At 39.0% G+C, this 24,353-nt stretch overlaps 1 protein-coding gene across 33 annotated transcripts in view; it reads right to left on the bottom strand.

The window, feature by feature from the left end:
- ATF7IP2 (activating transcription factor 7 interacting protein 2) overlaps positions 1-24,353 on the bottom strand; it is an 89,338-nt gene that overhangs the window by 42,930 nt on the left and 22,055 nt on the right. For 24 of the 33 annotated variants that reach the window (XR_012429222.1, XR_012429228.1, XR_012429225.1 and 21 more), the window contains 2 exons: positions 4,192-4,352; positions 1,921-2,759 (listed from right to left, as the gene is read on the bottom strand). Coding sequence is in view for 21 of the 33 variants with exons in the window: in XM_065537282.2 (XP_065393354.1) it covers positions 1,921-2,749 (829 nt within the window). In the remaining 12 variants the exon portion in view is untranslated. The remainder of the gene's footprint in view (positions 1-1,920; positions 2,760-4,191; positions 4,353-24,353) is intronic. The other 9 variants (XR_012429229.1, XR_012429227.1, XR_012429221.1 and 6 more) reach the window with 1 other exon arrangement.

The raw sequence follows: 24,353 nt of genomic DNA, 5'->3' as shown, positions 1-24,353 counted from the left end.
GAAAATTTAAAATTAGCTGGGTATGGTGGGACATGCCTGTAGTCTCAGCTACTCAGGAGGCTCAGGTGAGAGGATTGCTTGAGCCTGGGAAGTTGAGGTGGCAGTGAGCACCTCGACCACTGCACTCCAGCCTGGGCAACACAGTGAGACCCCGTTTCAAGGAAGAAAAAAAGAGAAGGAAATAGGAATTCTCTAACTTAGAGACCCTCTGAGCAAATGGAAAAACTAAAATGTGACACTGCAGCATTTTTTAGAATGTTCAATTGAATAAAAACATACCCACAAACTAATCTTAAAAAAAAATGAGTTATCTTAGGTAGGGTTCTGGTCTCAGACACACTGTCCCTTCAATCTTACTTAATAATTCAATACAAATATACGAACAAAAACTTAACAAATTATGGCATTTAATTCTCTATTTATAGTGACTTAAGTGGTTCTACGTTATTTTATATAAAGGTACTCTTTTTTCATTTTGAGAAGGAGTCTCGCTCTTGTCGCCCACACTACAGTAAAGTGGCGCGATCTCCGCTCAATGCAACTTCCGCCCCTCCAGGTTCAAGCAATTCTCCTGTCTCAGTCTCCCGAGTAGCTGGGATAATAGGTGCCCCCCACCATGCCTGGCTAATTTTTTTCGTATTTTTAGTAGAGACGGGGTTTCGCCATGTTGGCCAGGTTGGTCTTGAACTCCTGACCTCAGATAATCCACCTGCCTTGTCCTCCCAAAGTGCTGGGATTATAGTTGCTAGGCACAGTGCGTGTTTTTTTTTTTTTTTTTTTTTTTTTAAGAGACAAGGTCTTGGATCTGTTGCCCAGGCTGGTCTGGAGAGCTTAAGCGATCCTCCTGCCTTGGCCTTCCAAAGTGCTGCAATTACAGGCATGAGCCACCGCACCCAGCCAGTTGTATTATACATATTTTAAATAGATGATACTGTTATTAAGTAATTTTAAATTCATCTTGTTAAAAGACCATTCTGTAGTCTAGACAAGAACACAACATTTATAGCATTAAATCAGTTTTTTTCTATTTCATTAACAAAACACCCTACTTCAAATGAAATTCACTTTTGCTATTTTAATGATGTTATAACCCAAGGACTTCATTTTACTATTTGGGGTGCTTCTCTTTCTCTACACAAACATATATACACGTGTGAATATATTATCTATCATCTTATACTTAGCATGTGATTTACAGGTCAATTCTACAGAAAGAAATAGGGTTGGCTGGGTGTGGTGGCTCACGCCTGTAATCCCAGCACTTTGACAGGCAAAGGCGGGTGGATCACGAGGTCAGGAGTTCGAGACCAGCATGACCAACACGGTGAAACCCCATCTCTACTAAGAATACAAAAAAAAAAAAAAAAACTTAGCCAGGCGTAGTGGTGCCCACCTGTAATCCCAGCTACTTAGGAGGCTGAGGCAGGAGAATCACTTTAACCTGGGAGGTGGGGGTTGCAGTGAGCCGAGACTGCGCCACTGCACTCCAGCCTGGGCGACAGAGCAAGACTCCATCTCAAAAAAGAAAAAAAAAAAGAAAAAAAAGAAAGAAATAGGGTTACCAACAATTTTTAAAACCCACTCTCTTTAAACTAGCCTCCTTCTTAATCTAATAAAACTTCAAAATAAGAAGAGATGTATATGAAATGAACCAAATAATGGCTATAAACCACTTTTGATATTTTGTACTTAAGGAAAAGTAATTGATTCCTTCTTTGTAATAATTACCCTTTTAATATAGTGGATACCTGTCCCCCACCTCACCAAGAATGCTTCAGAAACAAGATACTGTGATATTGTTGTCATCATTTACCTTTTTCCTGTCTATATTCTACTTGTTCGTATATTTGAGACTTTAAAATACCCCAAGGAAAAGTGACTATTTTAATTTTTCTAAAAGGTGCATAAGTATATACTTACTGTTGTTATTAGTGTCAAGTGATGACTGCCATGTTGAGTCTGCACTTTCACAATTTGAAATACTGGAAGGACAGGTTCTACTACACTCATTGGTTTTCAAAATATCATCAGCACAGTGGTTAGAAGTGACTGAATTCACTAAATTAGGTGTTTTCTCAACAGGCACAAAACCTGAGTCTTCTGAACATAAAATGCTGTCACCTTGCCTTTTACCATGTGATTCTGAATTGGAGTTTGTTTCTAAATGGAAAACCATCTGGTCAGTTTTATCATCCACGGTACTGGTTACTGTAGACTCTGGCATCTGAACACCACCACTCAATACACTGGGTGGACAGCAACTGGACTTCAGACTACAAGCCCCTTCATGCTCAAAAAGGGATCTTGTTACATTTGTCTGACACTCAGAATCATTTTCAGAAGTGTTCAGTGAATCTTTTGCCTCTTCTATGAAGACTTTGCTGGGGGAATCTGTTGTTTTACTTGGCTTTTGGTCCGAACAAACAACTTGTTCCAATTTTGTTTCTGAATGAATGATTTCTTCTACTGGTTTTATGCAATTCTGAGAGAATACGTTACTTTTCTCTGATATTGAATTTTTATTAGAGTCCAATGAGGATGCACCATTTTCAGAAGGGCTACATTTGGTAGTTATGACACTAGGACTGAAACGCTGATTACCACTTGGAACATTACTCCCAATTGCTGCTGTTTTCAGTGCTTCAACATTCCTGGACTTATTCAGCATCTCTACTTGCTTCCGGCAACTTAGGGGCATTGTTTTTTTTGCTTTTAATATCTTCCGTTTAATTCTATCTGGACTTGCCATCTTTCATATCCTGGAATTTAAGACATCATATTTAAGTGCATTCCTCTAGCGAATAAAAGTTATTTACTACTGAAATAAAGTTATTTATTTAGAATATTAAAATAACATTGATACTGTCTCTCCAGATAATCACCTTAATGAAAATTATATCCATTTTCATGTCACTGAAAACAGAAATCATTTCTATTGTTTCTATAAATCAAAACTATATAAATTCAAAATCTGTATTGCTAGTAAGCCTCTACTTGATAGTTTTATCTAGCCACTTCTTGTTATATCACCTCAGTGCCATAACCATTCACTATTTACTCATCAAGGTAAGTCAGAGTTTAAATAATCTAAAGATTAAATTGTACTAATTCATAAAAACAAAAAAAAAAGTTTTGTATAAAACATTCCATTTTCTATACATAATGGCATCTGTTTAAGATTTCCTAATGTTCAAGTTTCTAAAATAAATGTGGCCGGGTGTGGTGGCTCATGCCTGTAATCCCAGCACTTTGGGAGGCCGAGGCGGAAGAATTATTTGCAGTCAGGAGTTCGAGACCAGTCTGGCCAACGTGATGAAACCCTGTCTCTACTAAAAATACAAAAATTAGCCAGGCATGGTGGCATGCACCTGTAATCCCAAGCTACTCGGGAGGCTGAGGCACAAGAATCACTTGAACCTGGGAGGTGGACGTTGCAGTGAGCCAACATCGCCCCACTATACTCCAGCCTGGGCAACAGGGTGAGATGGTCTCAAAAAAAAATAAAATAAAATAAAACAAGAACTAAGATACATAACATTCCAGCTTAAATAAACAAGCCAACTAACCGGGCGCAGTGGCTCACGCCTGTAATCCTAGCACTTTGGGATGCTAAGGTAGGTGGATCACCTGAGGTCTGGAGTTCAGGCCAGCCTGGCCAACAGGGCAAAACACCATCTCTATTAAAAATACAAAACTTAGCCAGGCGTGGTGGCACATGCCTGTAATCCCACCTTCTGGGAGGCTGAGGCAAGTGAATCACTTGAACTCAGGAGGCAGAGGTTGCAGTGAGCCAAGATAGTGCCACTGTACCCCAGCCTGGGCTACAGAGCGAGACTCTGTCTTAAACAAACAAACAAACCTGATATGTATACTAAATAAATCCAGAAAAACAGAAGAACACTCTTCATTAATTAAGACCCTAATGTGCCTATATAATTATATTTTTCCTATAGGACTGTGTATTATTTGATTGTCTCTTCGTGAATACAATTCTTGTACTATTTTCCAAAGAAAATGAACAAATCAAATCTTTTCTCTAGCATGGTTTAATGATGTATTTGCTAAAACTGATAATCATGATGCATAAAACTAGCAGCTTTGCCTGAAGACACTGCTACAGTTTTGTGTCCTACAAATAAAAACATTCTTATATTATTTTAAAGGGAGAATTCAACCAAGTGTGGCACATGCCTGTGGTCCCAGCTACTGAGAAGGCTGATGCAGGAGGTTCACTTGAGCCCAGGAATTAGACAGTGCCGTGATCTGTGATTGCACCACTGCACTCCAGCATGGGTGACAGAGCGAGACCTTGTCTCAAAGAAAGAAAAAGAAAAAAAAAAAAAGCAGGATTCCTATAAAAAAAAGAAAATAAAAATATGGTGAATTTATAATTGAATGTGCTATGTTGTTATTTCTGACAGGAGAAAAGTGCTGTTTTGACTGGAAATTGATGAGAACGAAATCCTATACTTAAAATTTTAAACATCAGATAATTGGGAATTTTTTCCTGATTACCTCTGGTTTCATAAATTTCAAACTTTGGCTTCTCTAATACTCACATATTACAGGTGCCAGGCACCAGAGACCACATTCCCAACACAATCAGGCTGACAGGCTATAATTACCTACATCCAGAAATGACTCTGAATCACAAACACATCCCACTAAACACAAACAAAGCCACCAATCACAAAATGCCTGAAACCACTCTACTGCCAGCTGACACAAAGAAGAAATCAAGGTGAAGAGAGACAGGGGTCTTAAATGACTATACTTAAAATATCTTACTATTGTAAATCTGATGAAAACGTCCAACCACGCGAACATATTGTTACTATGGCCCTTCTAAGGGCCTTTGGAAAAGGCCCAAACTAGTAAAAAGTGCTGGAATTTAAGCTCTAGAGTAAAAAAGTACCTCTACATTTGATGCATACAAAAGACTTGTAATATGTGTTAATTACAAAGTATAATAAAGTGAACATCTTTGAAACACCCACAACAAATAAGTAGAATACTATCAGTAACCTGCATTTACTCATGTTTCTCCAAACAATGCCCCTTGCACCTCTTCTCCATCCTGATGAAGTTTCCTAAACTTAGTTTATAATTCTATTACTTTTTCTACAGTTTCATCATAAATGTCATATGTAAACAAATATACTGTTTAATTTTGTTGAGCAAATTATAGCTAATACTTGTTTTTTCAGTTATATGTATAAAATTCATCCATGTGCTTCTGTATAGCAATAATTCATGTTCTTCTTTGCACTGTAATAATTCATTGGGCAGATATTCCAAAATTTGTTTATCTGATCATTTGTGAAAGATCTTTGGGTCACCTCCAGTTGCTTTTTTTTTTTTTTTTTTGAGACAGGGTCTTGCTGCTGTGTTACCCAGGCTGGAGTGCAGCATGGCTCACGGCAGCTTCAACCTCCCAGGCTCAAGCTATCCTCCCACCTCAGCCTCCTAAGAGGCTGGGATTACAGGCATGCACCACCACACTTGGCTAATTTGTAAAAAAAATTTTGTGGATATTGGGTCTTACTATGTTGCCCAGGCTAGTCTGAAACTCCTGGACTCAAGTGATCCTCATGCCTCAGCCTCCCAAAGTGCTGCGATTACATCTCCAGTTCTTGTTGATGTTCTGACACAACAACACTATTCTGAACACTTCTGTCTCAAGGTGCTTATGTGTAAGCATTTCCTGGGTGAATTTCTGGATACTAATAAGGTATCTATGTTCAACTTTTCAAGAAAGCCAAATTATTTCCTGGAGCAGTTCTACCAGTTTGCATCTATACAGTCAATATATAAGAGTTACCACTGAGCCACATCCTCTTGAACCCTTGGTACTGCCAGACTTGATTTTAGTCAATCTACTTGGATAAAGAATTAGCTCTCATTGTCTTAATTTGCCTTTCCCTAATTACTGTCATCTTTTCCTATGTTTATTAGCTATGTTTACTTGTCTGTAAAAATTCCTGGTTATTTCCTGCTCATGACTTCTTGGGGTGTTTTTCCTCTCTCATTTTTAAAGCATACTTAACATATTATAAACCATATTCCAGCCAGGTGTGGTGGCTCACGCCTGTAATCCCAGCACTTTGGGAGGCTGATGTGAATGGATCACCTGAGGCGAGTTCGAGACCACCCTGGCCAACAGGGTGAAACCCTGTCTCTACTAAAAACTACAAAAATTTGCTGGGCGTGGTGGCACACGCCTGTATTCCCAGCTACTTGGGAGGATGAGGCAAGAGAACCACTTGAACCCAGGAGGTGGAGGTTGTAGTGAGCTGAGATCACATAATTGTACTTTAGCCAGGGCAACAGAGTTGGACGTTGTCTTAAAAAAACAAAAACCAAAAACAAAAACATATTCCTTCGTCAATCCTTTGTTATATGAGTTACAGGTGTCTTATCAGGCTCTTCCTAATTTTCATATAGTCAAATTAAATATTTTTTTTTCTTTTATGGTTAAAGTTTCATCTCTCTTCCTTGTGACATCCTTCTCTACCCCATGATGTTGTGTGAAATAGTGAAGCCTACTGGTGGTAAAGAAGCCTTTCACTGATGTAAGTCATTTAAGGACATGGTGCTATACCACAGCTGTGCAATTATTACAATATACAGTAGGACTGCAGAGTGCCAGCTCAGAGTACATTATTGTTAAACTTCATAAAAAACATGAACTAAATGGTCATTAACATTACATACTTCGTAACTGGTTAAACTTACGGCTCTGAGGAGAGGTATTTCACCTGGAAAACGTCTGCATGAGAATGCTTAGGGGAGACAAGCAAAACTGCCAATAAAAGGTGCAAGTAAGTTAAATATTTCTAACTATATAGTTTGCCTATCATTGAAACTGTTTAGTGAAGTTGAATTCATTGCTGAGAATAAAAAATAACCACCCAAACTAATTGGGGATCCCTACCATCACCAGAACTCCTCTCTTTAGCCAACTTGAATTCTTTGCTGTCACATAAAGCAAAACTCACAGATCTTTGAGATGGAAACACTGTCCTATAAACACACTGCAAAAGATGAATTATATTTTCTCAAGTTTTAATTATATTTTCTCAAGTCTTTTACAATTTAAGTCCTTAATCCATCTAGAATTTATTTTAGCACATAGAGGAAAGGACTTATTTTCATTTTTCCCTCAGATGTACAATTGCTTGGCTGTATCCTCACTGTTAACTTCATTTTAAAATCATAAAATAATCTAATCTGTACTTTTCATCTGTTTTATGATGATATAAATTCTACTGAATATGATGTTGACCATCCTTTACCTTTAACTTTTTTTTTTTTTTTGAGACGGAGTTTCACTCTTGTTGCCTAGGCTGGAGTGCAATGGTGCAATCTCGGCTCATCACAACCTCTGCCTCCAAGGTTCAAGTGATTCTCCTGCCTCTCGAGTAGCTGGGATTACAGGCGTGTGGCACCACGCCTGGCTAGTTTTGTATTTTTAATACAGATGGGGTTCCTCAATGCTGGTCAGGCTGGTCTCAAACTCCCGATCTCAGGTGATTTGCCCACTTTAGCCTCCCAAAGTGCTGGGATTACAGATGTGAGCCACCACACCCGGCCTACCTTTAACTTTTATCAATTTGTTTCTTGTAATACCCAAAAATTTTCACCTAATGTCTTTCAACAGAATTTAATCCATTTACATTACTTATACATGACATATTAAAACCTTAATTTACATTATTGTTTCTACATTATTTAATATTAAGGTGTCTTTTTTTTTTTTTTAAAGATCTGACTCTGCTTCACAATTGCATGGAACTGACTACCTTTAAAGATTTCTGGCTAGGCACAGTGGCTCACGCCTGTAATCCCAGCAGTTTGGGAGGCCGAGGCGGGTGGATCACTTGAGGTCAGGAGTTCAAGACCAGCCTGGCCAACATGGTGAAATCTCGTCTCTACTAAAAATACCAAAAAAAAAAAAAAAAAAAAATTAGCCGGGCATGGTGATAGGCGCCTATAATCCCAGCTACTCAGGAGGCTGAGGTGGGATAATCACTTGAACCCGGGAGGCAGAGGTTGCAGTGAGCCAAGACTGAGCCATTGCACGCTAGCCTGGAACACAGGAGCGAAACAGTCGCAAAAAAAAAAGAAAAAAAAAATTGATATAAACATTCATGTACAAGTTTTTATGTGGACATAATGTTTTCATGTTTCTTTGTTCTATACACCTAGCAGCAGAATTATTTGGTCATGTGGTAACTCTAGATTTAACCTTCTGAGAAACTACCAAGACTGTTTTCCAAAATGTCTGGAACAACTTACACTCACACCAGCAGTGAATGAGAGTTCCAATTTTAACACCCTTTTCACCAACACTTTTTATCTGTTTGTCTTAGTATAGTTATCCTGTTGCAACTGATGTGGTGCCTTATTGCTATTTTGATTTGCATTTACCTGATGGCTAATGATGCTGAGCATCTTTTCATGTACTTCTTGGAGGCTTGTGCATCTTCTTTAGATAAATGTCTATGCAGATTCTTTGAGAATTTAAAAACTGTGTTATTTGCCTTTTTATTACTGGCTTGTAAGAGTTCCTTATATATTTTAGATTAAGTCCCTTATAAGATATAATTTATAAACTTTCCCTCATATTCTATGGATTATCCTTCCTATTCCTTGATGGCATGCTTTGAAAACAGTGTAAAATTTTCATAAAGCATAATTTCTAAAGATTTGAAAACACATTTACATGTGTTTTTAGCAAAGATATCACAGCCTAATCCAAGGTCCTAAGAATTTTGAAGTTTTGTAAGTGCTTATATTTAGGTTTTTGATCCATTTTCGTTAAGTTTTGCATATGGTGAGAGATAGGGGTCTGTTGGAAACAGGCCCCCAAATCTGGCCATAAACAGGCCCCAAAACTGGACATAAACAAAATCTCTGCAGCACTGTGACATGATTGTGATGGCTATGACGCCCACACTGAACGTTGTTGGTTTATCAGAATAAGGGCAAGGAACACCTGGCCCATCCAGGGCGGAAAATCCCTTAAGGTGTTCCAGAACCGTGAACAACAGCATGAGCCATCTGTGCCTTAAAGACATGTTCCTGCTGCAGATAACTAGCCAGAGCCCACCCCTTTGTTTTCCGTTTTAGTTAAATTATAATCTATAGAAACAATGCTTATCACTGGCTTGCTGTAAATAAATATGTGGATAAAACTGTGTTTGTGGCACTCAGCTAGGAAGGCTGTCAGCCCCAATTCCCACTCTGCACTCTATATTTCTATGTGTCTTTAATTCCTTTAGTGTCGCTGGGTTAGGGTCTCCATGACTGAGCTGGTCTCAGCAAGTGGTGCCCATATGTGGGGCTTGAACCCAGGTTGAAGGGTCGCCAGAGCAATGGTTGGAGAACGTGGAACTATGCTGGAGGACACCCGAGTACTCTTAAGCAATCCCTGTGGTGAGTAAGAAGGGGAGCTTAGAAGCATCAGGATAACACAATGGGACAAGTGTGGGCTCTGGTTCGTTCCACCTTGGAACCTTTTCACACTGATGAGGAGGAAGGAGGGTATAACAAAGTAACGTAAGAGGTGACAGAGCAGGTCTGTTGACCAGCTAAAACTAAAGCAGCAAAGGAGGGAGAGGTTTGTCCCTACCCTTCTGTACCTCCTCATTATTTTGAAGAAAAAGAGTGGCCTGACCCTCCAGATCTTTCTTTTCCAGAGGACAGTGGGTGAAAAGTAGTTGCCACAGTAACTGTTCAGGCAGCGCCTCAAGCGACCACTCTCAGTTCTATTCAGGAATTCAGTAAGCTAGACAAGAGGGTGATACAGAGGCTTCGCAGTTCCCTGTTAGAATACACCACCCAGATCAACAGGGAAATACTACAGCTGCTTTTGAGCCTTTTCCTTTTAAAATACTTAAAGAATTTAAACAAGTTATTAATCAATATAGACCAGGTTCTCTTTTTGTAATAGGACTGTTAAAGAATGTTACTGTCTCCAGTTAGATGATGCCAGCAGTCAGGACGGTAGGATTACTTCTAGGTAGGTCTAGTTTAAATTTATTTATTTATTTGACGAAGTTGCGCTCTGTCACCCAGGCTGGAGTGCAGTGGCAAGGTCTCGGCTTACTGACAGCTCCGCCTCCCGGGTTCACGCCATTCTCCTGCCTTAGCCTCCTGAGTAGCTGGGACTACAGATGCCCACCACCACGCCCGGCTAACTTTTTGTATTTCTAGTAGAGATGGAGTTCTACTAGTAGATCTCTAGTAGAGATCAAGACCATGTTAGCCAGGATGGTCTTGATCTCCTGACCTCATGATCCGCCCACCTCAGCCTCCCAAAGTGTTGAGATTACAGGCGTGAGCCACTGTGCCCGGCCTCTGGTTTAAATTTAAAAGGAGTGCAAGTACATACAGGAGTCATTAATTCAGATTACAATGGGGAAATTCAGATTGTTATATCTACTTCTGTTCCCTGGAAAGCAGAGCCAGGAGAGCATATAGCACAGCTCCTGATTGTGCCGTATGTGGAAATGGGGAAAAGTGAAACTAAACGAACAGGAGGATTTGGAAACACAAATAAACACGGCAAAGCAGCTTACTGGGTGAATCAAATTACTGACAAATGTCCTATCTGTGAAGTAACTATTCAGAGAAAGACGTTCAAAGGTTTGGTAGACACAGGAACGGATATTTCATTTCATTCATTTCTCTACAGCACTGGCTGTCTGCGTGGCCAATTCAAACTGCTCAATTTAACACAGTTGAAGCTGGTAAAGCACCTAAAGTATATCAAAGTAGTTGTATCTTGCATTGCGAAGGGCCCAATGGACAACCTGGGACTATTCAACCAATTGTAACTTCTATACCTATAAATTTATGGGGGAGAGATTTATTACAACAATAGGGAGCACAAATTCTAATTCCAGAGCAATTATATAGCCCTTAAAGTCAACATATGATGCATGAAACGGAGTATGTCCCTGGTATGGGGCTGGAAAAATTTTGCAAGGTTTGAAGGAACCGCTTCAAGCGGAAAGACAAAGTTTCCGCCAAGGTTTAGGATATCATTTTTGATGGCGGCCATTGTTAAGCCTCCAGAACCTATACTTTAAAATGGTTAACAGATAAGCCAATTTGGATAGAACAATGACCGCTGAGCAAAGAGAAACTGGAGGCTTTAGAGGACTTAGTTACTGAACAATTAGAAAAAGGACACATAGCTCCAACAATTTCCCCTTGGAATTCTCCAGTTTTCATAATTAAGAAAAAATCAGGTAAATGGAGAATGTTAACTGACTTCAAGGCCATTAAATCAGTTATACAACCTATGGGGGCATTAAAGCCAGAATTGCCTTCTCCTGCTATGATTCTGGAAAACTGGCCTTTAACAGTCATAGATTTAAGACTGTTTCTTTACTATCCCCTTAGCTGAGCAAGACTTTGAATGGTTTGCATTTACAATTCCTGCACTAAACAACCTGCAGCCTGCTAAGCGTTTTCATTGGAAAGTGTTGCCACAAGGCATGTTAAACAGTCCAACAATTTGCCAGACGTATGTAGGGCAAGCAATTGAATCTACTCATAAACAATGTTCACAGTGTTACATTATTCATTATATGGATGATATACTTTGTGCTGACCCCACTCGAGAATTATTACTCCAATCTTATGATCACGTGCAAATTGCGATTGCTTACGCTGGTTTAACTATAACTCCTGACAAAATTCAGACTACTGCTCCTTACTTCTACTTGGGGACCTTAGTAAATGACACAATAGTGCCACAGAAAGTAACCATAGAGATCAATTGAAAACATTAAATGTTTCAAAAATTACTTTCAAAAATTACTAGGGAACATTAACTGGATATAATCTGCTCTAGGCATTTCTACCTATGCCATGAGTAATCTGTTTTCTATCCTTAGAGGAGATCCTAGTCTCAGTAGCCCTCAGCAATTAACAAAGGAGGCTGAGACAGTTACAGCTAATTGAGAAGCACATGCATAAGGCTCAAATAAGTAGAAAAGATCCAGAGAAGACTCTAGATTTGCTAATTTTTTCAACTCAGATTCACCTACTGGTGTTACTGCTTAAGAGCACGATCTTGCAGAGTGGTTTTTTCTTCCACATACTAATTCACGGACTCTAACTCCTCATTTAGATCAAATCGCTATTACGAAAGGAAATGAGAGAACTCGGATTGTTAAATTACATGGATATAATCCTGGAAAAATTACTGCCCCTCTTATGAAGGCACAAATACAGCAAGCTTTTATAAATAGTCCTACTTGGCAAACCCATTTAGCTAACTTTGTGGGTATTCTCAATAACCATTTTCCTAAAACAAAACTGTTCCAATTTTTGAAAATTTTCAAATTTAATTGGATTCTCCCTAAAATAACTAAATTTAAGCCAACTGAGGGTGCTCAAAATGTCTTCACAGATGAATCTAGTAATGGTAAATTTCTTATTCTGGCTTGAAAGGTAAAGTTTTTCAGACACCCTATACTTCAGCTCAAAAAGCAGAGCTTGTAGCTATAATTGAGGTATTGACCGCTTTTGATATACTTATTAATGTGATTTCTGATTCTTCATAGGTGGTTCATTCCACACAATTAATTGAAAACGCTCAGTTATGATTTCATATAGATGAACAACTGACTATTTTCCCAACTGCAAACAGCAGTTAGGAGTAGAATGCACCCTTTTACATCACTCACATTAGGACTCATATACCTCTTCCAGGACCTTTGACTGCAGGGAATCAAATGGCTGATTGCCTAGTTGCTACTGCAATATCTAATGCCAGACACTTTCACAATTTAACCCAAGTTGATGCCTCTGGTCTCAAACGCAGATATAGCATTACCTGGAAAGAAGCTAAAGCTATTATCCAGCGATGCCCAACTTGCCAAATGGTACATTCCTCATCTTTTACAGGAGGAGTTAATCCTTGCAGACTGGAACCTAATTGTCTTTGGCAAATGGATGTCACCCATGTTCTCATTTGGGAGACTAGCTTATGTGCATGTATGTGTAGATACCTTTTCTCACTTTGTCTGGGCTACATGCCAATCAGGACAGTCTTCTGCCTGTGTTAAATGTCACCTTTGCAGTGTTTTGCGGTGACGGGCATTCCAGTCTCTATTAAAATGGAAAATGCCCCAGGCTACACTAACCAAGCTCTAGCTATATTTTTCTCTATATGGAATATTAAACCCATTACTGGCATCCCATGTAACTCTCAAGGACAACCCACTGTGGAATGAATGAATCTCTCCCTGAAACAGCAGTTGCAAAAGCAAAAGTGGGGAAACAGGGACTACAGGACACCACATATGCAATTGAATCTAGCATTATCAACTAAATTTTTTGAGCCTTCCTAAAGGCCAGATGCTATCAGCAGCTGAACAGCACTTACAGAAACCAGCTGCAAAGACAGAAGCAGAACAACTGGTTTGGTGGAGAGATCCAATAACAAAAAATTGGGAAACTAATTATTTAACCCCAAGTAAATTAATAACTTGGGGTAGAGGTTATGCTTGTGTTTTGCCAGGACCGAATCAACAGCCAATCTGGGTGCCACTGAGACACCTAAAGCCTTACTATGAGCCAGATACTCAGGAAGACGTTTTGGGAGGATCTCAAAGACCCACCAGTTGCAGTCATGTTAAGACTGACACTGAGGAGGACCCCAACTGTCACAAGCAACACCTGTTGAATGCAGCCACCTACCTGGGGACAGATCAAGAAGCTGTCAGAGATGGCAGAAGAAAACCTGAAGAAAGTGGGACAACCAGTCACAATGAGTAATTTAATGATAGCTATGACAGCGGTGACCACCATTGCCCTGAGTATTCCTTTAGCAAGGGCTGACACAGACAACAACTATAGTCATTGGGCATATTTACCTTTTCCACCATTTTTACAGCCTGTAACTTGGCTGGACCCCCCAGTGGAGGTATACACTAATGACAGCTCTTGGATGCTTGGTCGTACAGATGATAGAGGTCCGTCTCACCCACATGAGGAAGGAGCTGTTACGAATATTTCTTTAGGATTTGAACATTCACCTATCTGTTTGGGAAAGGCCACTAGTTGCTTACCCCCTCGCTATCAATCTTGGCTGGCAATAGTGCCTAGACATAATTACTAGATGACATAGTTACACGTGCCTTCTGGTCCTATTTGTAAACAGAATTGGACCTGGCCCAAAAAAATGAACGTACTTGTTCGGGACAATTGCATTGCAGAACAGGCAGACGTGCTGCGCAATGATTCCCATGGAATCATTATTGATTGGTCCCTGAAGGGGATGTTTAGCATGAATTGTACCTCTCAGTCAGCATGCCATGGTCACACTATGTTCAGCTGGTCTGAACAAAGTGGTCAGATGGCAGAAATGGTAACAAGAATGACAAGAGTTCCTATTATCTGGAAACATGGCAGTATAGTGGCACCTCAACCTCAAATGATATGGCCTGCTCTAGGAGCTAAACACAAGGATTTGTGGAAACTATAAATGGCTCTTAATAGGATCAAAATTTGGGAAAGAATAAAAAGGCATCTAGAAGGACCCTCTACAAACTTGTTTTTGGATATTGCAAAATTAAAAGAACAAATATTTAAAGCACCCCAGGCACACCTAACCTTAATACCAGGAGCTAGAGTGCTTGAAGGAGCTGCAGACAGATTAGCAGCTATTAACCCATTAAAATGGATAAAAACACTTGGAGGCTCTGTGATTTCAATAATGATTGTGCCTTTAATCTGTGTTGTCTTTGTATAGTCTGCAGATGCAGATCCTGACTCCTGAGAGAAGCAGCTCACCGTGATAAAGCCACCTTTGCTTTCATCGTCTTGCAAAAACAAAAAAGGGGGACATGTTGGGAACAGGCCCCCAAATCTGGCCATAAACAGGCCCCAAAACTGGACATAAACAAAATCTCTGCAGCAGTGTGACATGTTCGTGATAGCTATGATGCCCACGCTGAAGGCTGTTGGTATACCAGAATGAGGGCAAGGAACACCTGGCCCACCCAGGGCAGAAAACCACTTAAGTGATTCCTGAACCATAAACAATAGTATGAACAATCTGTACCTTAAGGACATGTTCCTGCTGCAGATAACTAGCCAGAGCCCATCCCTTTGTTTCCTGTTTTAGTTAAATCTATAATCTATAGAAACAATGCTTATCACTGGCTTGCTGTCAATAAATAACTCTGTTCGTGGCTCTCAGCTCTGAAGGCTGTCAGCCCCCTGATGCCCACTCCACACTCTGTATTTCTATGTATGTGTCTTTAATTCCTCTAGTGCCACAGGGTTAGGGTCTCTATGACTGATGTGGACATCCAATTGTTCCAGCACAATTTTAAAACACCGTTACTTTCCTTTCTTATGACACTTTTATACAAAACAAATTGACTTTAAATGAGAAGGTATATTTCTGGGTTCACAATTCTATTACATTTGTGTATAGGTCTGTACCACACTATCTTGATTACTGTCATTTGTGAGGAGTTTGGAATTCAGGATGTGTAAGTCCTCCAACTTTGTTATTCTTGGAGAAGACTGTTTTGGCTATTGTGGGTCCCTTGAATTTCCATATAAATTTTAGGATCAGATTATCAGTTTCTAGTATGAGTGTGGTGTTGTTCCCTACCATTATTGTTCAGCTGTCTATCTCTTTCTTTAACTACAGTAATATTTAATGAATTTGGGTGGCCCAGTGTTGAGTGCATGCATATTTAGGATTGCTATATCCTCTTTTTGAAATGACCCCAAATAATGATGTTTGTCTTTCTTTACTGCTTTTGATTCAAAGCTAATCGTATGTGAGATATGTATAGCTGCTCCTGCTCAATTTTGGTTTCCATTGCACAGAATATCTTTTTCTGCCCCTTCAACTTGAGTCTAAATGTGTCTTACCATTTAAGATGAGTTTCTGGTAAGCAGCATATACTTGGTTGATGGGTTTTGAAAATCCATTCCATCAGTCTCTCTTTTCAGTGGAGTATTTCATCCGTTCATGTTCAATGTTAATATCAATATGAGAGGTTTTGATCCTGTCACATTATTGATTATTACCTAGTTGTTTTATAAATTCTTTCCTTGTCTTCCACTGTATTTGTGGTATAATGGAATTATATTGTGTTGCCATTTGACTCCTTTCTCTTCTTCCTTTATGTGATTGTTTTATATGACCTCTGATTCTTAGACTTTCATGAGGTTTTCTTTTTATTTCCAGTTTTAATTTGTAACTTTTGTGGGTACGTAAGACACTTTGATATAGAAATGCAATGTGTAATAATCACACTGGTAAATGGGGTATCTACCCCCTCAAGCATTTATCCTTTGTGTTACAAACAATCCAATTATAGTCTTAGTTATTTTTAACTGTACAATTAGGTTATTGATGACTATAGTCACCCAGTTGTGCAATTAAATACTAGGTTATTAGGTCTTAATTCATTCTAAATACTTTTTTTTTTTTTTTTTTTTTTTTTGAGACAGAGTCTTGCTCTGTCGCCCAGGTTGGAGTGCAGCAGTGTGATCTTGGCTCACTGCAACCTCTGCCTACTGGGTTCATGTGATTCTGCTGTCTCAGCCTCCTGAGTAGCTGGGATTACAGGTGCCCACCACTACCACACCAGGCTAACTTTTGTGTTTTTTAGTAGAGAGGTGGTTTTGCCATGTTGGCCAGGCTGGTCTCGAACTCCTGGCCTCAGGTGATCCACCCGCCTTGGCCTCCCAAAGTGCTGGGATTACAAGTGTAAGCCACTGTGCCTGGCTCATTCTAACTACTTTTTATACCCATTAACCACCCCCACCTTCCTCCCGAACACCAATACCTTTCCCAGCGTATGGTAACCATCCTTCTACTCTCATAGATTCAAATGTTTTAATTTTTAGCTCCCACAAATAAGTGAGAACATAAGTGTGTCTTTCTGTGCCTGGCTAATTTCACTGAAGATAATGACCTCTAGATCCATCCACATTGTTGTAAAAGACAGATCTCATTCTTTTTCATGGTTGAATAGTACTCTGTTGTGTATATGTGCCATATTTTCTTTATCCATTTATCTGCTGATGAGCACTTAGGTTCCTTCCAAATCTTGGCTATTGTGAACAGTGCTGCAATAAACATGAAACTGCAGATATCCCTTTGATAAACTGATTTCCTTTCATTTGGGTATATATTCAGCAGCAGCATTGCTGGACTGCATGGTAGCTCTATTTTTAGTTTTTAAGGAACCTCCTAACTGGTCTCCATACTGGTTGTACAAATTTACATCCCCACCAACAATGTACAAGGATTCCCTTGTCTACACATCCTCACCAGCATTTCATATTACCTGTCTTTTGAATAAAAGCTATTTTAAATGAGGTAAGATGATATCTCACTGTTGCTTTGATTTGCATTTTGTTGATGATCAATGACGTTAGGCAGCTATTCACATGTCTGTTTTCCATTTGTATCTCTCCTTTTGAGAAATGTCTATTCAGGTATTACCATTGTATAATTGGATTATTAGACTCTTTCCTACAGAGCTGTATGAGCTTCTTATATTCTGGTTATTAATGCCATGTCAAACATGTAGTTTACAAATATTTTCTCCCATTCTGTGCCTTGTGTCTTTACTTTGTAGATTGTTTCCTTTGCTGTGCAGAAGCTTTTCAACTTGAAGTGATCCAATTTGTCCATTTTTCATTTGGTTACCAATGCTTATAAAAATTTTTTGCCCAGAACAACAACCTAGAGAGTTTCCCCAATGATTTTTTCTAGCACTTTCATAGTTTGGGAACTTAGATTTAAGTAATCCATTTTGCCTTTTTATATACAGTGAGAGATAACAGATCTAATTTCATTCTTCTGTATGTGAATATCCAGTTTTCCCAGCACCATTTATTGAAGAGACCGTCTTCTCGCAAATGTTTCACCTTTGCCAAACATGAGTTCACCCACTGTAGGTATATGGATTTGTTTCTGGGATATGTATTCTGTTCTACTGTTCGGTCTGTTTTTATGCTAGTACCATGCTGTTTTGGTTACTATAGCTCTTACTTGAAGTTGTAACGTGATTCCTTTAGTTTTGTTCTTTTTGTTCAGAATACTGTTGGCTATTCTCAGTCTTCTGTGGTTCCATACTAATTTTAGGATTGTTTTCTCTATTTCTGTGAAGAATGTCATCCATACTTTGATAGGGACTGCACTGAATCTGCAGACTGCTTTAACTAGTATGAACATTTTAACAATATCAATTCTTCTAATCCATAAACATGAAATATATTTCAATTTTTTTGTGTCCTCTTCAATTTCTTTCATCAGGGTTTTACAGTCTTTATTGTAGATATCTTTCACATCTTCGGTTAGTTAGTAGGTATTTAATTTTAAAGAGAGATAACAATCACTACAGCTTGGCTCTCAGAAAGCCACATTCCTAGGAAAAGGGGAAGAGTACTACACTGAGGGAACACACCATGGGACAAAAGAATCTGAACAACAGTCTTGACCCCTAAACCTTTCCTCTGACAGAGCCTACCCAAATGGGAAGGAACCAGAAAACCAATTCTGGTAATATGACAAAACAAGGTTCCTTAACTTCCCCTCCCCCGCTCCACCTGCGCGCGCATGCGCGCGCGCGCGCACACACACACACACACACACAATCACACTAGTTCACCAGCAGTGGATCCAAACCAAGAAGAAATCCCTGATTTACCTGAAAAAGAATTCAGACGGTCAGTTATTAAGCTAATCAAGGAGGCACCAGAGAAAGGTGAAGCCCAAATTTGAGGAAATCAAAAAAATACAAGAAATAAGGGGAGAAATCTTCAGTGAAATAGATAGCATAAATAAAAAACAATCAAAACTTCAGGAAATAATGGACACATTTATAGAAATGCAAAATGCTCTGGAAAGTCTCAGCAATAGAACGGAACAAGCAGAAGAAAACTTTAAAGCTCGAAGACAAGGTTTTCGAATTAACCCAATCCAACAAAGACAAAGAAAAAAAAAGAATAAGAAAATATGAACAAAGCCTTCAAGAAGTCTGAGATTATGTTAAACAACCAAACCTAAGAATAATCAGCATTCCTGAGGAAGAAGAGAAAGCTAAAAGTTTAGAAAACGTATTTGGGAGAATAATCAAGGAAAACTTCCTAGGCCTTGTTAAAAACCTAGACATCCAAATACAATAAGCTCAAACAACACCTGGGAAATTCATCGCAAAAAGATCATCACCTAGGCACACTGTCATCAGATTATCTAAAGTTAAGATAAAGGAAAGAATCTTATGAGCTGTAAGGCAAAAGCAACAGGTAATCTAACAGCAGATTTCTTGGCAGAAACCCTTCAAGCTAGAAGGATTTGGGGCCTTATATTCAGCCTCCTTAACAAAACAATTATCACTTAAGAGTTTTGTATCCGGTGAAACTAAGCTTCAAAAATTAAGGAAACATAGTCTTTTTCAGACAAATGAATGCTGACCGAATTCATCACTACCAAGCTAGCACTGTAAGAACTCTAAATCTTGAAAGGATTTAAGGAGCTCTAAATCTTGAAACAGAACTTGGAAACACATCAAAACAGAACCTCTTTAAAGCATAAATCTCATAGGACCTATAAAGCAAAAATACAATAAGCAAACAAACAAACAAAAAACCAAGGTATAAAGGCAACAAATAGCATGATGAACGGAATAGTACCTCACAACTAAATACTAACTGTATTAGTCCATTTTCATCTGCTGATAAAGACATACCTGAGACTGGGAAGAAAAAGAGTTTTAATTGGACTTACATTTCCACATGGCTGGGGATGTCTCAGAACCATGGCAGGAGGCGAAAGGCACTCCTCACATGGCGGTGGCAAGAGAAAAATGAGGAAGAAGTAAAATGGAAACCCCTGATAAACCCATCAGATCTCATGAGAGTTATTCACTATCACGAGAATAGCATGGGAAAGACCAGCCCCCATGTTTCAGTTACCTCCCCCTGGGTCCCTCCCACAAGACATGGGAATTCTGGGAGATACAATTCATGTTGAGATTTGAGTGGGGACACAGCCAAACCATATCATTAACATTAAATTAAATGGCCTAAATGCTGCACTTAAAGGATACAGAATTGCAGAATGGATAAGAATTCACAAACCAACTATCTCCTGCCTTGAAGAGACTCACCTAACACATAAGGCTCACATAAGCTTAAGGTAAAGGGGTGGAAAAATACATTCTATGCAAATGAATATCAAAAACAAGCAGTAGTAGCTATTCTTAAATTAGATAAAACAAACTTTAAAGCAACAGCACTTAAAAAAGACAAAAGAGGGACATTATATAATGATAAAAAGCATTATCCAACAGAAAAATATCACAATCATAAATAAGGAAGTACCTAACACTGGAGCTCCCAAATTGATATAACAATTACTACTAAACTTAAGAAACGAGATAGACAGCAACACAATAATAATGGGGGACTTCAATACTCCACTGACAGCACTAGACAGGTCATTAAGACAGACAGTCAACAAAGAAACAATGGATTTAAACTATACCCTGAAACAAATGGACTCAACAGATACTTACATTCTACCCAACAACTGCAGAATATACATTCTATTCATTACACATGGAACTTTCTCCAAGACAGACCATATGATAGGCCACAAAACAAGCCTCAATAAATAAAATTGAAATTATATCAAGCACTCTCTCAGACCATAGTGGAAAAAAACAGGAAATCAACTCCAAAAGGAACCTTCAAAACCATGCAAACACATAGAAATTAAATAACCTGCTCCTGAATGATCATTGGGTCAACAATGAAATCAAGATGGAAATTAAAAAGTTCATCAAACTGAATGACAATAGAGATACAACCTATTAAAACCTCTGGGATATAGCAAAGGCGGTGCTAGGAGGAAAGTTCATAGCCCTAAACGCCTACATCAGAAAGTCTGAAAGAGCACAGACAATCTAAGGTCACACCTCAAGGAACCAGAGAAACCAGAAAAAACCAAACCCAAACACAGCAGAAGAAAGAATATAACTAAGATCACAGCAGAGCTAAATGAAATTGAAACAAAAAAAAAATACAAAAGAAAAATGAGATGAGTTAATGGGTGCTGCAAACATGTCACATGTATACCTATGTAACAAACCTGCACGTTGTGCACATGTACCCTAGAACTTAGAAGTATAATAATAAAAACAAACAACAACAACAAAAAAGAAAAATGAAACAAAAAGCTGGTTCTTTGAAAAGGCTGGTAAAATTGATAGACCATTAGCATGATTCACCAAGAAAAGCTGAGAAAAAAACAAAAAACAAAAAAGCTCAATTAGAAACAAAACAGGAGATATGACAACTGACACCACAGAAATATAAAAGACCATTCAAGGCTAATTCCACACCTTTACGCGGGTGAACTAGAAAACCTAGAGTAGATAGATAAATTCTTAAAAGATACAACCCTCCTAGCTTAAATCAGGAAGTAGATACCCTGAAAGACCAATAACTTGCAGCGAGATTGACATGGCAATTAAAAAATTACCAACATAGGCCAGGCGCAGTGGCTCACACCTGTAATCCCAGCACTTTGAGAGACCAAGCTGGGTGGATCACCAGAGGTCAGGAGTTCAAACCAGCCTGGCCAACATGGTGAAACTACATCTCTACTAAAAATACAAACTAGCCGGGAATGGTGGCACACTCCTGTAATCCCAGCTACTCTGGAGGCTGAGGCAGGAGAACCGCTTGAGCCAAGATTGTGCCACTGCACTCCAGCCTGGGCAAGATGGTGAGACTCTGTCTCAAAGAAAAAAAAAAAAAAAGCCCAGTACCAGACAGATTCACAGCTGAATTATAACAGGCATTCAAAGAAACATCGGTACCAATCCTGACTCTATTCCAAAAGATAGAGAAAGAGGGAATCCTCCCTAAATCATTCTATGAAGCCAGTATCACCCTAATACCAAAACCAGCAAAGGACATAATCAAAAAAGAAAACTACAGACCAACATCCCTGATGAACATAGATGCAAAAATCCTCAACAAAATACTAGCTAACTGAATCCAACAACATATCAAAAAGATAACCCACCATGATCAAGTGGGTTTCATACCAGAAATGCAGGGGGGGTTTCACATATGCAATTCAATAAATGTGATACACCACATGACAAGAATTATAAACAAAAATTATACACTCATCTCTAAATAAACACAGAAAAAGGATTCAACAAAATCCAGCATCCCTTTATGACTAAAACGTTCAGCAAAATTGGCATACAAAGGACATACCTCAATGTAATAAAAGCCATCTATGACAAATCCACAGCCAACATAATACTAAACGGGGAAAAGTTGAAAGCATTTCCTCTGAGAACTGAAACAAGACCAGGATACTCACTCTCACCACTTCTCTTCCTAGCCACAGCAATCAGACAAGAGAAAGAAATAAAGGGCATCCAAATTAATAAAGAGGAAGTCAAACTGTCGCTGTGTGCTGATGATGTGACTGTATACCTAGAAAATCCTAAAGACTCCTCCAAAAAGCTCCCAAACAAAGAATTCAGCAAAGTTTCTGGATACAAAATTACTGTACACAAATCAGTAGCTCTCCTATATACCAGCAGCAACCAAGCTGAGAAACAAATCCAGAACTCAATGCCTTTTACAACAGCTGGCGGGGCGGGGTGGTGGGCGGAGGGGGAAGACAACAACTTAGGAATATACCTAACCAAGGAGTCAAAAGATCTCTACAAGGAAAACTACAAAACACTGCTGAAATAAATCAGAGATGACACAAACAAATGGAAACACATCCCATGCTCATGGATGGGTAGAGACAATACTGTGAAAATGACCACACTGCTAAGAGCAATCTAAAAATTCAATGCAATTCCCATCAAAATACTACCATCTTCTTCACAAAACTAGAAAAAAGAATCCTAAATTCACGTGGAACCAAAAAAGACCCTGTATAGCCAAAGCAAGACTAAGCAAAAAGAACAAATCCGGAGGCATCACATTACCTGATTTCAAACTACTTTATAAGGCCATAGTGACCAAAACAGCCTGCTACTGGTATAAAAATAGACACAAAGACCAATGGAACACGATAGAGAACGGAGAAAATCAAATACTTAAAGTCAACTGAGCTTTGACAAAGCAAACAAAAACGTAAAGTTGGGAAAGGGCACTCTACTCAACAAATGGAGTTGGGATAACTGGCAAGCCACATGTAGGAGAATGAAACTGGATCCTCATCTCTCACCTTACACAAAAATCAACTCAAGATGGATCAAGGACTTAAAACTAAGACCTGAAAGTATAAAAATTCTAGAAGATAACATCAGAAAAACCCTTCTAGATGTAGGATATAATATATTCCTCTTCAAAGGCTTAGCCTGTTAACTTCCTTGTTCTTTGTTCTCAAACTCAGCTTTCTCGTTCTCCATGCCTCCTTGCCCCTAATTACTGTAAACAACCTTCCTATCAGCTCTAATCAATAACTCACATCTGCTCCCTTGGTTGCTCACTCTGCGCCCATTCCACCCTTTAAAACCGCATGTCCCACCACTGTAACTCACATCCCCCTTCCCTTCCTTATTTGGGAAAATATTCACAAATAGCCAATCAGGTCAACTTAGAATGTGCAGTCCGACCCACCTACCCCCCACCCATGGGGGATTGACACAGATGCAGGGGCCATGTTAGGAATAAAAACCCTTTCCCTCCTTTGTTCAGTGTGCTCTTGAGATCGTGATTGACACAAGCACCCTTCTGCAGAACTAAATTGCCTTGCTGAGAAAACTTTTGCCTGAGTGCTGGTTTCACTTTGTGACACCAGGCATTTATCTCCAGCATAGACACTGACATGCAAGAATTTCATGACCAAAAACCCAAAGGCAAATGCAACAAAAACAAAGATGAATAGGTGGGACTTAATTTAAGAGCTTCTGCAGAGAAAAAGGAAGAGTCAGCAGAGTAAACAGATAACCCACAGAGTGAGAAAAAATCTTTATCACCTATACATCCAACAAAGCACTAATATCTAGAATCTACAAAGCACTCAAACAAATTAGCAAGAAAAACAAATAATCCTATCAAAAAGTGGGCTAAGGAAATAGGCAATTCTCAAAAGAAGATATACAAATGGCCAAAAAACATATGAAAAAATGCTCATCACCACTAATGATCAGGGAAATGCAAATCAAAACCACAATGAGATACCATCTTACTCCTGCAAGAATGGCCATAATCAAAAAGTCAAAAAATAATAGATGTTGGTGTGGATGTGCTATAAATAGAACATTTCTATGCTGCTGGTGGGAATGTAAACTAGTACAACCATCATG

Source organism: Macaca fascicularis, chromosome 20 (assembly GCF_037993035.2).
Source record: "Macaca fascicularis isolate 582-1 chromosome 20, T2T-MFA8v1.1".
In the NCBI taxonomy this organism is placed as follows: domain Eukaryota; kingdom Metazoa; phylum Chordata; class Mammalia; order Primates; family Cercopithecidae; genus Macaca; species Macaca fascicularis.
This window is presented reverse-complemented; position numbering and strand designations above follow the sequence as displayed.